Source organism: Artibeus jamaicensis, unplaced genomic scaffold (assembly GCF_021234435.1).
Source record: "Artibeus jamaicensis isolate MK-2021 breed Jamaican fruit bat unplaced genomic scaffold, CSHL_Jam_final contig_685, whole genome shotgun sequence".
In the NCBI taxonomy this organism is placed as follows: Eukaryota; Metazoa; Chordata; class Mammalia; order Chiroptera; family Phyllostomidae; genus Artibeus; species Artibeus jamaicensis.
The window spans coordinates 16,203,748-16,218,401 of record NW_026521924.1 but is presented as its reverse complement, the minus strand read 5'-3'; the positions used below and the strand labels follow the sequence as shown (position 1 = coordinate 16,218,401).

The 14,654-nt window shown below is 50.0% G+C and overlaps 1 protein-coding gene across 8 annotated transcripts in view; it reads right to left on the bottom strand.

The window, feature by feature from the left end:
- DNMT3B (DNA methyltransferase 3 beta) overlaps positions 1 to 14,654 on the bottom strand; it is a 39,861-nt gene that overhangs the window by 13,877 nt on the left and 11,330 nt on the right. For 3 of the 8 annotated variants that reach the window (XM_037143226.2, XM_053670993.1, XM_053670994.1), the window contains exons 1-10: positions 12,246 to 12,314; positions 10,857 to 11,019; positions 9,845 to 9,906; positions 8,068 to 8,172; positions 7,004 to 7,129; positions 6,115 to 6,324; positions 4,816 to 4,974; positions 2,864 to 2,971; positions 1,613 to 1,757; positions 996 to 1,055 (exon numbers count right to left, since the gene is read on the bottom strand). In XM_037143226.2, the coding sequence (XP_036999121.2) occupies positions 996 to 1,055; positions 1,613 to 1,757; positions 2,864 to 2,971; positions 4,816 to 4,974; positions 6,115 to 6,324; positions 7,004 to 7,129; positions 8,068 to 8,172; positions 9,845 to 9,906; positions 10,857 to 11,019; positions 12,246 to 12,248 (1,141 nt within the window). In that variant the 5' untranslated portion in view covers positions 12,249 to 12,314. Of the gene's footprint in view, positions 1 to 995; positions 1,056 to 1,612; positions 1,758 to 2,863; positions 2,972 to 4,815; positions 4,975 to 6,114; positions 6,325 to 7,003; positions 7,130 to 8,067; positions 8,173 to 9,844; positions 9,907 to 10,856; positions 11,020 to 12,245; positions 12,315 to 14,654 lie in introns of those variants that run through there. The other 5 variants (XM_037143222.2, XM_037143224.2, XM_053670991.1 and 2 more) reach the window with 4 other exon arrangements.

Sequence of the window (14,654 nt, the reverse complement as noted above, 5' to 3'; positions counted from 1 at the left end):
TGGCCCATGACAGGGGTCCACACTGGGTGCCATGCAGCCCCACTACGCAGTGTACTTTAAAACACCCATATTGAACTCTTTTACAGGGTTTTAAGCAGCTTTAGATGTTTAGACCCAGCACAAAGAATCCACAGCTGAAACCCTGAAACATTGGTCTGTGATGCGCAGCACAGGGGCGGGCGGCCAGAGGTGGCCCCCAAGCACATAAAATGGCTGAGGGACTGCATGTCACATGCAATTTGAATGCAAATTCTTAAATTGCTGATTGATCCAATTGATTAGTTCAACTGGAACTGGGTCAAGTGAAAATTTGGAACTTAAAACATTCTGCGAAAATATATATCAAGTATTTCTAACAAAAGTGTCGCATCCAAAGAGATGATATAAAACGCATAAAACATGAGATCTTGAAAATATTACTGAAAGGAAATGTACAATATCTTAATTTTTATACTGACTGTTGAAAATGCTTAAATGTTGGAAATACTGGATTAAATTTGATGCATGGTTAATACTAATTGCACCTTTCTTTCTTTTACTCTTTTCAATGTGGCTATTAGAACATTTTTTAAATTACATGATGTGGCAGTTCTTTACATTTCTTCAAATTCCACCTGTATTTCTTGTCAGTCTGTACAAGTGGCATCTATAAGGGACATGGTTAAGTTTGACTCTGCCCCTAGGAAAGAAACTTATGCAGCCATTAAAAACCATAAGGACTCTTTAGTGACAAAATGACATTTGACAGTGCTTATACAATTCATACTGAGAGATAAAAGGAAAGCAGGAATCCAACGAGTGTGCAGAAAGAGATGGAATGATTGACGTGCACACCCAACAAGGTTGACCTGGACGGAGGCTCGTGACGGTTGAGAGTGAAGCAGGTGGAGGGGCTCAGGCTGAGAGGTCTTTTCCAGTGACCACTGTTTATGCAAAGACATTGAAAGAAAAGTGCAGAGAAAACAGTGCACAGCCGAAAGACGGGAAGGGAATACCGTATCTCCTCGATTCTAAGTTCCCACCGCCTGCACGACGCACCTTCGCCTTATTAACCACTTTTAATGGCCGGGGAAGAAGACAAAACAAAACAGAAAACACTAAGTTAAATGTACGAACCATAAGACAAATCCTGGGTTTTGGGCCTCCCGGATTTTGGAAAGTGTCAATGTGAAACTATACGTCTTATAATGGAGGAAAGATGCCGTTGGTCAGAATGTTAAGATGGGTGATCCCTTCCTTCTGAATGGAGGTGGCTCCTGGTTTTCCATTTGTGTGTGTGTGTGTGTGTGTGTGTGTGTGCGCTTTCTAACAATACTTGGAAAGTTTTCTCCAATGAGCAAAGCTTAATTATATTTTTCCTTTTAAATGTAAAGGTGCTAGAGTGAAGATTCCATCTTGATCTGTTTTACTACTAAAGTTTTCACAGCGGAATCAATCTCAGCCCAGGAAGCCAGGAGAGCCTGGGCCGTTCGTTCTCCCAGAGCCCTGGGAGTTCACAACAGGGTGAAAGAGTAAGTCTCTGGACTTTGGTTGTCACAAAGCTGGGGTGGGACGAGGAGCAGCAGGAGTGGCTGCGTCTCCCAAGGGGGCTCCCACAGGGACCCATTCCCACCTGGTTGTTTGTTGTTGGGTTTGAGGCCCTCGATCCCGGTGGGCTTGAAGCCCCCATGGGCCCACTCCAACATGGGCTTCAGCTGGTCCTCCAACGAGTCTCCGGGGCTGTTGGGGAAGGTCTTGCCAGCCCGCACCCTGGCTTTCTGGTGAGATAAAGGCGAGTCTGTGATGAACAGGAGGGGTGGGTGCACCCCAGGCAGTACCCAGGGATTCCCCCAGCTGGGGCCTGGCATTCCCCTTCACACTGCGCCCTTTCACAGCCAGGCAGCTGTCCTGGGTGTGGCATGAGTCAGGGAGGTGGGGCCTGTGCAGGGAGGAGACAGGCAGGAGGCTACAGGGGAAGAGTGAAGTCTCCATGCAAACACCAAATACGACTTCTTCCCTGTAGAGAACTTGAGTGGTCAGCTCCCTCTCAAAGGGCGGAGGATCAGAATTAGCTCTGCTACTTATAAATATAGGAGCAGTATCATCAACTATGAAAAAGCTCCAGATTTCTTATCTCATTTCCCTAATGAAGATGAGGAAGTGTCCAGTGTTAAGTCCTATTTCAAAAGGTCTATGAGGATTCCTGATTAAGCACTGAGGCTGGCTCATAAATGCTCGACAAAGGTTCAAGTCAAGATAAAGGAAAGGAGAGATAGAGCCTGACGAATCCCACAGACAAGGGAAGAGGCAGCTGGCCTCAGCTCCTGCCCACTGTTGGCCCTGAACAATACCACTTAAAGGAAGAAGTTCTGATGGCTCTGGAAAAAACCCATTCACTGTTACAAACATTGCCCACCACTTCCTGCTTCCTCATTCAGTCGGCAATACTAAGAACCACTAGGTGGAACTAAGGTAGTACTTGAAGTCATGAGGAAGGCCCTGGCTGGTGTGGCTCAGTGAATTGAGTGCCGGCCTGCGAACCAAAGGACCACTGGTTCGCTTCCCAGTCAGGGCAGGTGCCTGGGTTGCAGGCCAGGTCACCAGTAGGGGGCGCATGAGAGGCAACCACACACTGCTGTTTCTCTCCCTCTCTTTCTCCCCTGCTTCCCCTGTCTCTAAAATAAAATCTTTTTTAAAAAGTCATGAGGGAGTCTCAGATCCCATCGCTCCATTCAGTCTGGCCCATCAGACCAACATGCATTCACCTCCTGCCTGGTGACCCTTCCAAGGGTTACAACACTGTGGCCTGGACTGGCTTTCTGTGTTGTCTCTGGTCTTAACCCTGCTCTGGGGGCCAGGTCCTCACCACCCACCACTGTGTTACCTCCAGAGCGTGGTACATGGCCTTCCTATAAGAGACCAGCTTATTGAAGGTCGCCAGATTAAAGTGCTGGCTGAATAGCCCCAAGGCCACCAGCTTATCTGCGGAGACCTAAAAGAGAAAGACATCATCAACATCTACCTACAGCCTGTGTCTGGGATGTCCTGCCTCTCACGGGGCTATTCCAGGTGATCAAGTTCCGATTCAAAAAAAAAACAGGAAAAGGAAAGAGGAGAAAACAGAAAGGGTACATATACTCCTGATGTGCCCTATAGCCAGAAGCACGGATGATACTCCCAGTGTGAGAAGTGCACTGCTCTGAGTGGGAGTGGAAAGAACTAGATGCACACTGAATTTGTATATGTTTTAAGAGCAAATGACCCACATGGTCCCTGGGGCCCCTGGCGGGTCAACTTCAAATTCTGGATGTTCCAACATTAGTGTTTGTCTATGTTCTTCCCTCCTTCCTGAGGGTGACAAATAGCTATGCTAACTACTTAGCCTTTTACTAATTGGAACTAATTTATTGTACAGGTTTAAGGGACAGTGCCTGGCATAGAGTAAGCATGTTTCTGTCATTGTGTTTTGCTGATATCTGCCTTCCACTGGGATTAAAGATCCAAGTCCTGGCTGGTGTGGCTTAATGGATGGAGTGCTGGTCTAAGAACCAAAGGATTAAAGAAAGACCCATCAAGTTTCATTCCCCAGGTCCCCAGGCCAGTCGGAAGGGATATAACAGGGTGTTCTGGGGTGCGGTTCAGACAGAAAGACACATGAGATGCTTCATTCTCCGCAGGATGTGCTCACACTCACCCCCATTTTGCACCTCTAGTCTGACCTCCCACGAGGAGGGTGTTCCCATTTTTGGTGAGAAGAAACTTGGGCTCGATGCAGTTGTGCACTGAAATGCAGGTGCTCTTCCCAATGCCAAACTGCCCCAACGCAACATGCGTGCTCAGCACCAGTTACGGCAGGCCCCTCCCATAATGCTAACAGCCTCACACTTCAATTTTATCAGCATCGGACCAGTCTTGCAAAGGTCTCACTGAGCCAAAGCAATAACAATACATGTGAAACCACACCCCAGCATTTAGATGCTTCAGGGGAAAGAGAGGCCTGGACATTTATCTGTCCTTTTGCTCCCTCTGCTGGCCAATGAGGACATCAGCATGCAGGGAGACTTGCCCTTTGGGAACGTCAGTGTTTACGGCAAATGGTCCAGAGGAAGCCCAATTCATAGGAAAACCAGACCCTGAACTGGAGGTCAAATCCCACAAATGTGCAAGATAGTTCTTCATTCCCACATCTGCCTCCGTCCTGGCCCAACAACCTGCTGTGTCCTCACCTAACCTCTGGGCACACTGAGTGAAGGTTAGACGGACATTTCCAAAAGAGACCGTCACAGAGAAACGATTGTCTGCACCATTCTAATCGATGTCTAGAGATTTCAGATTGCGCCTTCAAACTGGCATAAGAATCAAACAACCTAATTCATTTGTCTAACACCGCTCTTACGGGGTTGACTCTCAGGAGAAAGGAACTTAAAATGGCTAACATCAATAATCAAGAAACCCTGAAATAACCAACTCTGCAAAGCTTTTTATTACTGTCACCAGGCCCCATCTCCAGAACTAGTCAAGGTACCTCTCCAGGGCTAAAGTGAGGCCACCCTTCCATTTTTGTCCCAGAGAAAGAAAACCGAGTGGCTGTGGACCCAGAGGACTTTCCAGCTCTGTCTCCTATGAGCGTAGGCCAAGCTTTGGGCCCCATACGATGCTGTGTGTCTGTTTAAGCAAATTAATGAGGGAAAATTTGTCATTCCTCCTAGATACACAGAGTCAAACATAGCCTCACCCATCTGGAAAAAGCAAGTCACAGGCTGATATCCTAAAGGAAAGGACGGAAAGCGCTGTGGGTTGGCAGGCGCACGAGAGCCTTCCTCCCCCTGGACTCACCTCGGAGAACTTGCCATCGCCAAACCACTGGACCCACCGCATCCCGGACATGGCCTGGCGCTTGGAGGTGGCCTTCCAAGACACCACCATGGCAGGCCACCAGGAGAAGCCCTTGATCTTTCCCCACACGAGGTCCCCTATTCCAAACTCCTTCCCATCCTGGAAGACAAACCACATGAAGGAATCCTAATGAGACTGACTAACTGCCTGGGCCAAGGAAAACTCCCGCCTGGCCCACGGACCCCAAGGGCAACCGCCTCAGGGCCCCAACTCAGGGCCTCCTTCAAGTGCCCAGGAGACCTCCTGAGGAAATTACCTACCCACCTCCAACACTGCGAAACTGTGAGTGAGGATCGCTTAAAAATAAGGGGCAGTGGCTGGGCAGGACTGATTGCTTTATAGGAACATGGGGTTTATTATAATAGATTTGTAACAATTCATTTAGCATCTAGGAATGAAAGATGTCAACTAAAAACTCACAGGAAATAAGATCAGAGTAAACTAATAATAACCAGCTGCACAGTCACACCACAAACCATCAGATGGGCTATCAAAAGCCAATGAAATGAAAACACATAAATTTAGCCATTTGCACATAGCTTGCCATAAAATATGAAGTACCCATGAAAAGAAGTAAGTTAATGTATCTACAGTACCATCTACCCTGAAGTAATGTATATACAAAAAAGAATTTCTACACGATATATGTGCATACATATGTATTAGATATGTAGCAATGCTTGAGTTAAAACCTCAGTTTGTTGCCCTGGCTGGTGTGGCTCAGTGGATTGAGCAGGTTCAATTCCCAGTCAGTGTATATGCCTGGGTTGCAGGTCAGGTCCCCAGTAGGGGGCGCATGAGAGAGGCAACCACACATGGATGTTTCCCTCTCTCTTCCTCCCTCCCCCTCTGCCTAAAAATAAAATTTAAAAAATAACCCACTCAGTTTGTTAATTATGAAAACTAGATGGATTATATCATATAATGAAATTACAGGCATGAAAAAGGAACAACTCTAGTTCCTAATTAGTGAAAAACACCAATCAACAATTGTATGTATACTAGGGTGGACAGAATAATATGTTATGCATACAAAGTCCAATAAATATATAATGTTCAGAAAAATCATGAATCAGGTGCTTGAGATATGCCTGGGAGATAAGGAGGGTAAAGAACGGTGACACATGCGAAAAACAAACCTGAATTCAAACATTATGCCAAAAGTGAAAAAATAGTGTATTAACAGCCCCCTCTGGGCAAGCCTGCTTTTCTCCTAAATCCAGCCCTTCCTAGTCGTACCTGATACTCGGTGCCGTCTGCATCTCTGCCCTCTGCATCCACCTGGGGGAAGTCCGAGTTCTCCTGTTGGCTGTCCTGGGCCAGGCGGGTGTAGGGGGTACTGCTGCTCTGGGGCACCACGCTGTCATCTGTGAGGTCGATGGTGAGGTAGGAGCCGTCTGGGGATGGCCACGGTGTGCCTGCCGAGGCTGCTGTCCGCCGCCTCAGGGACTGTGGACAGAAGGACACATAGCTGGGGCCACAGCAAACCAGACAAAAGGTCAGAGACCAGTGGCACCCCCAATTGCTTCCCAGGCCAGCAGAAGAAGAGGAGACCTATGTTAGAGGGTACAGAGACCACTAAGAATGCTTTTCCAGGACCAAGTATCCCTGAAGTGGTGGGAGAAAGCCACTTCCATCAAACCGAGAGTCGAGGATAAAGGCGTAACAATGATGAGTGATGCCCAGAGGCTCACAGAACCAAGCTCGGAGGACCACTGACTTCCTAAGTGCTTCCACTGTGTGCCCAACCTGCAACAGGAGTGGCGAATTGTGGTAACCCCTGTGGCTGCCTCAAGACAGTCAGTGAGGAGACCAGGGAGACAAGGCAGTTGTGGAAGTCAGTGGTTTTCGAGCTCATTTCCGAGGAGGGGCAAGAACCCAGTCAACAGGTAATTCTTGCATTCCTGACACAGTTCCATCCAGGATCAGGCCAGGAGAGAAGTCATCAGGTTTAAGAGAAGCTTACCCAGCACCCCGGAGAGAAAGGAAAGGCAAGATCCTGAAAAGGAGAGGAGTGTGAAGAACAGAAGCGGTTAGGGTTATACACCGGCTGCTTTCGGTGGTGCAGTGAGAAGAAACTCTTCCAGTCAGAGACAGGGGCAGGGGTCTAGGTGTCTGGGGAACAAACCCTGGTAGTTGAGAACTCCACAGGGGACTCTTCCACGTGATTGCGGGCCTGCCGGCCTCGGGTAGAACGTAGGTAGGGCCTGTACCTCTCTCGGCTAGAGGCACTGGTGCTATTTCGGGTGCGAACCTGGAAGCAAGAGAGGATAAGCACGAGGGCTCTGGTGACTGCAGGCACGAGGTCTCAGGCAGGGGCCGAGGAGCCTGGACTTGAGAGGTGGCCTCAGGTCAACAGGAGTACGTGAGGTAGCTAAGTGGGGGTGGGAGGGACACTCTAGACTGGTTAACTCCCCACTCAGAGAATCCCCGTGTCTGTGATAAGTGGGGGTTAGGGAAACCAGCCGGGCTGACAGACAATCCACAGCAGAGCCCACTGCCTGTCACAGCTGCAACTGGCACCTGCAAATTCAATGGAAAAATAAGAACCAAGTTTACTTTAAACCAAACATTGATTTTCCCAAAAAGCGTTATAGAGTAATTATTGCATTGTTCTGGAAGGTACTGAATCTCTCAAATGGATGAGAAGCACTTGGGCTTCTTGGGGGCTGGTCGCAGACCTGTGTTGAATCCTACACAAGAGTTAATGTTGGACCGTGGGTAAGTTACCAGAATCTTCTCTCATCTGTAAAAAAGGGGATGATACACATCATATCCTAGAGCAGAGTGTGATTATAAATAAACTGCCTGCACTGGTCACCCAGCGCCAGCCAGCTCTCGAACGTGCTGGCTGATGGTGAGCAATAAACCTTCTCCCATTTCCGGACCGCGAAGCCACAGAATCCACCCACAGAAGGGCCTCGCGTAGGTAACTGACACCGAGCCAACCGCCTGCCAACTCTATTGCCACCCTTGGCCATTTCCAAGAGTGTTTTAAGCGTTTAAAAACGACTATGTCAAAGAAAACCTTCACACGCTAGTTCACAGGCTGCGTTGTCGTTTTTCCAATTTCAAAACATCTGTTCACCTCTCTCTTTAAAGCCCGCCTCGGGAGATCCAAAACATGTTTTTTATGCAGGACTATGAGTGGTTGGAGGTGGTGCCCCGGCCCAAGGGGGCGGGGGGACTTACAGCCGGGCTTTCAGACCGCGTCCTGGTTTCCCGGAACAGTTTCGGCATCACTGGAGTGTCAGGGCCGTCTCCGTCTTCCCCTTCATCTCCATCGCCCGTCAAATCCTTTGTCAAATGAAACATTATGAGCTTCGGGGTGTCATTAGCAGGCCATATAACTAAAATCATTTAAAAACAAACAGTCAGACTGGCTGGTGTAGCTCTGTGGATTGAGCGCAGGCCTGAGAACCAAAGGACTGCGGTTCGATTCCCAGTCAGGGCACATGCCTGGGTTGCAGGCCAGTTCCCAGCAGGGGACGCAAGAGAGGCAACCATCCATCAACATTTCTCTCCTTCTCTTCTTCCCTTCCCCTCTAAAGATAAGTAAAATCTTTTAAAAAGAGAGAGAGAAAAAAATAAACAGTCATATTGAAAACACTTATAATATTGGTCCCACAGATCTAAACATATTTTCACCTCATTTTGTTCCGAAAAGCTCTCACAATGGCTCCCACCACTAGATCATGAATTCAGGACACAATTGAAAGATAAAACCCCAGGGGAAACCGAAACACCAAAGAAATGGCTCCAAGGCATCGTGAGGACTGCTGTGTCTACACCGCCAGCTGACTTGGCTGCGCCTAATAGGAAGACCGGTCCGTTTTCAGGGTCTGGGAGAAGTCGTATCTTCATACAATGACCAGGAAGAAATGGCGCCGACTGTGTCAAGTCATGAAGACCCCCCCCCCCTCGTGACTGTCCAATGCTGCAGACCAACAGCCAGCAAAAACCAAGGGCAGGCACAAGAGCAGTGGTGCACGGCCCAAGTCTTAAGAATTTGACTTTTCACCTGCCAATTGCATGGCCTTGAGTAAGTCCATTCCTCCCTTTAAAACTGGAATGCAGCAGGGTTGCAGTTAGAAGTCACGCACATCTGGCCCAAGGCCAGCACGGGGGAAATGCTCAGACAGGAGATGCCACTGCTCTCACTGGTAACCCTCCGCACGGAGACAGCTGTCCTGGGCCTCCCACCCAGCACGCGGCCTCCGCTCTGTCATCTGGGTGCCCACCGGAACAGGAGCTGTTACAAGGGTGGGCTTTCATTGGCCCGTGACTTTTATCCAAGATTTTGTCCCTGATGGCTGCTGATACTGGTTCTTTGGAAACTGACAAAACTCCAGGATGATTAACACAAGGCAAAAGGCATAAATAATGTCAGGAATTTTTTTTTATAGTGGAAAAACTGTAACTTGGAAAAAAAACGATCAAGTAGAAATGTTGATACTGCAATGATTACTAAAATATGCCCTAAAATAAGCCAGGCAAGTTCTTTCCAAAGTGCATCAAAACCAGACAGATATGAAAAATAAAACCATCCATCCATTTCATTCATGAAATAGATGCCAAAACATAAATCAAATTCTGAACATAACATGACCAAGTTGAAGTTGGACGAATTCCAGGAATAAAAAAGAACAATTTGCTACATTAGGAATTTACCAGTGTGATTGACTGATCAACCACACTGAAAAAAAAAAACATTTCAAAAAATATGCAGGAAGCAGTTGGTCAAAAAAAAACCCCCGTAAGTTAGTAAAATAAATGTTTGATTTTTAAAAACTGGGCATATGACTGTGAGGTTGCTCAAAGCACTGTGTGCCTGGCAGTGCTCACATTCACCATCAACAAGTATTTATTGGGCACCAATGTAGGTGGGCCTTGGGTACCCCTGCCCCCCGTTTAATGAAAGCTACAGGGTATTCCCCCGAATCCTAAAAAGGCGGAGTAGTGCCCATACCTGAGTATAACTTAGCAGGTTGGAGACCTCCCTCTTGGAGAGTCGTGAACTTGATCTGCGGCCTGTGGGGGAAAGAACTGGAGTCTGTTTTGTGGAAGGCGCAGAGCCAGGCTGGGCAGCAGCCACGTCTTTCCTCTGCTGACGGGCGGCCAGCCCTCTGTGGCCTCCTCGCTGGGCTATGGCCTGGGATCGCGCTAAACTCACTGGCATCCTCAGGGCTCGGCCACTAGATAGACACTCAGGGCCACCGTCCCCTCAATGTATTCAGAAGGCAACGGTTCACAGGACCAGGCACGTCACAGGGCCCAAAACGACACGAAACGTTCTCAGGAGAGAAGGCACGAAATTCCTCCGGGAGCCGCGCCACTCGACTCGGTGGCCTCTACCTGCACTTACGTGAGCAGTCACATGCCTCCCGCATCAGCCACACTGCAAGTGCTCACCTGTGGCTACTGGCTACTGCAGTGAACAATCCAGAAACAGAACAAGTTTACCCTTGCAGCGAGTTCTGTGGGACAGGACAGTTCAAGGAGTTGTCAACAATAGGATGAGGAGACAATACAGGGTCTTTTAACCAGTTGGGTTAGAAAATCTCAGTGGGCAGGACTTGGGAACTGCTGAGGTGAAGGCAGGGTGTGAAGCAGCCTCAGCCCCTCCAGCCTGAGCACTTTCCTTCCTGCACAATCAACCCCACGCAAAGGGATGGGTCCCACTGCAGAAGAGCCAAAGACCCCAGCTGATACTGTGACTAGAAAAACCAGCGATCCTCACTTTGGGGTCACCTCCTCAGAGTCTCACCTGAAGTGAGAGGACAGGATGGAGGTCAAGGGCTGCGGCGGGCATGAGAAATGCTCTTGGCTCTGCCCACAGCCTCTGCTTTCCTGGGAGGTGTGGAGGCTGTCAGAGACCAGACCCTCTCCCCACCACCTGCCTACAGACCGCTAGAAGGGAGTCTCACGTCCCAGCTGTGCTCCAGTGTCTGTCCCACCCCACCTCCCCAATGCCCGGCCACCTCTTATCTCCGGGGTGCTGACAGCCTCCAGGATGGGGGGCGAGGGTGCGTCCTTGGAGTCGGAAGACTGGTCGCTGCAGCCCCCATTGGTGATGACGGAGTCCTCCCTTCCGCTGGCATCCTCCTCTCTGTTGAGTTGTCTGGTGTCTCCCTTCATTGTTTCCTGCGGGAGGGTCAGAATGAATAGGGTAGCAGTGAAGCAAGGGCTAGAGGGTGCAGCGCACCCCCAAACTTCCCACCTATGGCTCTATGTCCTCAGGTCAAGAGAGGCCCTAGGAAATAATTCTCGGGATGATACTCCTTCCAAGGACCCATCCCAGGCTGCCCCCCCCATAGCCTACCCCCCTCACCAAACTCGGAGGCTCAGGACTTGGTTCCATGTGGCCAGGCAGCCCAGAAGGCTCAGAAGCCAGCACCCAGGACAGAGGAGGAGGAGGCTGGGCCTTGGTCTGAGGATCAGGCTGCTCTGTGCAATTAGCCGGCCACTTCAAACAATGCCATTTAGGACCCGCCTGCCCCAGCCTGCCCAGGCCGGCCTGCGGCCAGTCTTGGTCTCCTCTGCCCCTGGTCCCTTCTCCCTGCCCAGCCTCTGCAGGGCCTCAGGAAGCCAGTGCATTATTTTCCCTCCTGACCCCTTTGTTTGCTCTCTCCCTTCCCCTCAATCTCCAGGTCCTCTTCCCACCGCCCCCTCCTTCCCCACAGAACAGCTTCTCTCTTCTCCATGGCAGCGCAAGCCCCGCCTTACCCCAACCTCAGGGGCCCATTGGTCTGCTTGCCTGTCACTCTCTCCTCCCTCACCAGCTGGGGCTCAGAGTCCCAAGTTCCCAGGAATGGAAGGGATGAGAAGGCACAGGCAAAGGAGTGGGGCAGTTAACAAGGGGCAAGCCCCCCATCTGCTCCAGCCTCACCCTACTCTGGGCCTGGTTTCCCCACTGCTGCCCCTCCTGGTGACTGCATCATCACTAGGCTACTTACTCAGTGAAGACCAGCTTAGGCCACATCTTCACAAACTGGTTCAAGGGCTTTGTGAATGAACTTCGACCTGGCCCCCTGCCTGCAACATTTGTTGGTAGCCCAAACCAGAGCCCTTCTCCCATTCATTCCTCCCAATGTCATTGTGGGCCCATGTTACAGAAGAGGGAAAGTGACACACAGACCTTCCTACTGTTCGGTCAAAATCCCACTTAAGAAGTGGGTACAAGGCAAAATTAGAGCCTAGGTGCAAGGCGAGGCCTCAGACTCTTATTTCTTAGTTTCCCCGAACAAGCACAAGAGGCATTTGGCACCACAGCTTCATGGCCTGGGGCCCAGCTTGGGAAAGCTTCCCCAACCAAAGGATGTCTGTGGGCACTGAGCACTCCCGGCCCGAGTCCTGTCTCAGGGACTTACCATGGGGTGACAGATGATACACGATGCCAGGTGACCCGCGGTGCCAGGTGACCTGCAGTGCCAGGCTACTAGCTCCCCAGAGTAGCTTCTAGAAGCACCATCTGGATTGCCAGGCTGCAGCGGTGACGCTGGCGCTGTGCCCACCAGGGGGCGCTGTGGGACTCTGCCTGAAAGGGCCTACAGCGCCCTCATATGGATTCCCAACATGACTGGGGGATCCCAATTCCATCCCCCACAACTGCCCATACCCCAGGAGTGGGCATAGGGCAACTAGACCTCTGCCATTCCCCATATGGCCCAAGGACCAGTACCCTTTGAATCAATCACCTGGGAACTAGTTAGAACTAAAGAATGTCTGGTACCATCCTAGACCTCCTAAATCAGTATAGACATTTTGCCAAGATCTCTGGGTAATTAACATGCAAGTTCTTTAACTTGCACGAAGCACTGTTCTGGTTATAAATGTATACACTGAAAGAGAGTACAATGTGGTATTTACAGCTCTTCTTCTGTTTTCTCAACACCTGTTGGGGGATCTCACTCACCAGCACCAGGGAAAAGGAAGGCAGCCTCATCAGCTGCTCCTCAGCACCTTTCATTGATGGCCAAGCCCTGACCTGGAAAAAGAACCGGCTAGCTGACCTATGGCCAGCTCTGGTGAGACCAAGCAGCCAGAATCCCAGGAAAACTGCTAGAGTGTGGTTCAAAGTAATAATTAATTTCCTGTATTTCACCCCAGGCCAAACCAGTGAACTAAGGGAACCAGTGGCCTGGCAGGAGGTGGGAAGCTGGGCCATGGGCAGCAAGACACCAGGAGGTCCATGGGGAGCTCTCGGGAGGAGGTAGGGCTAGATGAGGTTTCTAATCAGGAGCTGGTATCAGGCCAGATGCTGAATCAAAGGGCATGACTTCTGTCTCATCTGGGAGACCCAGACTTCCCTCAGACGGCCTCTAACTGGGTGAATCAGCCAGACAGGCCCAGGTGAGCCTGCAGCCCAGGGTCTGTAATGATTAACCACCGTAGGCCTTCCCCAAAGGCCTGTGCTGCCAGCCTGCCCAAGGGACCACTGAGCAGAGCACCTTCCCAAAGTCGGATCTCAACATTCAGGGGAAATTTGTCTCTAGAGCCACATTTGTGGGCCCTGGAGGAAGATTTGGGGGGAAAAAAACCCAACCAGCTACAAGTGTCACCAGCTTCCCGGGTGCCGTGGGGTGAGCTGGGCAAGTAAAATACTCTTTCCAGGTGCATAATTCAACATGACTTCATAGAATGTCCTTCTCTGTAGTTCTCACCACTCTGGGTTTGTCATGCCATTGACTGCCCAGGCTGCCTTACTGTCACAACAAACGACAGCATGCAGAACCCACACCAGACTGAAAGATGCCCAGCCCATTCCTCCACCCTGTCCATGTCCTACAGAGACAAATAAAGCCAGCCCCCAGGTGTGTGCGGCTGCTGTTCCCCCAGCCTTGAAGCCCTCCTATCTCCCCCCCACTTGCCTCCTTATTACTCAGATTTCAAAAGCCACATCTCAAAAGCCAGGAAGGTTTCTCCCACAGGCCTCTGCTTCCCACAGTAACAATGTGGCCCTCCTCAGCTAAATATACAAATCTTCTCAGCTGATAATATGGTCATTCTTTCAGTGTTTACTAGATACAGGCCCCCTTGTGTGCTTCCCATGTATGAACTCACTTAATCCTTAAACGTGGTAAAGACTATTGTCCTTATTTTACAGATGGGCAAACTGAGGCAGGTGGGTGAAGTAACATAATACACACTTGATTGATGTGACTTGAAGTGCTTGAGTCCAGGAAGTTAAGCAAGAACACACAAATTTAACTCTTGGCAAAAGGCAGACATTAGCACAGGGGACTGGTGTGTAACGATAGATACAAATCTCCTTCACCCCACCTATCTCAATCCGGCTCCTCCTGGGCCAAGGTTGGCATTCCCCAGAATAATGTGGGCCCCCAACATGAGCCAACTGCTTTACCTAATGGGACCATTTCAGAGCTGGAGGATAAACTAGCTGGGTTACCTCCCTGAAGGAGGCAGCACCTTCCTATGGGACTTTCCAGAGTGGCCAGCACACCAGGCTTCAAGCTGCGCCTGCCACTCACTCTGCTGCTGCAGGAGCAGTTCCCAGGTTCCTACTGTAAGTTGCAGGCAGCACCTCATCCTGAGGCAGGTCTTGTTATCAATCTATTCAACAGGCTCAGATGAATTAATTAAGTCACCCAACAAAGTGGCAGCACCAAAGACTCATGCCCAGGCAGCCCAGGGCACGTACCTGTAACTACGGAGGACAAGGCTGACGAGAGCTGTCAAGTTACAGCAATCCATCCTCCATCCTATCCCAGGGGCTACAGTTTTTTTGGCTGAGGGACCTGATGTACTGGCTGAGTGTT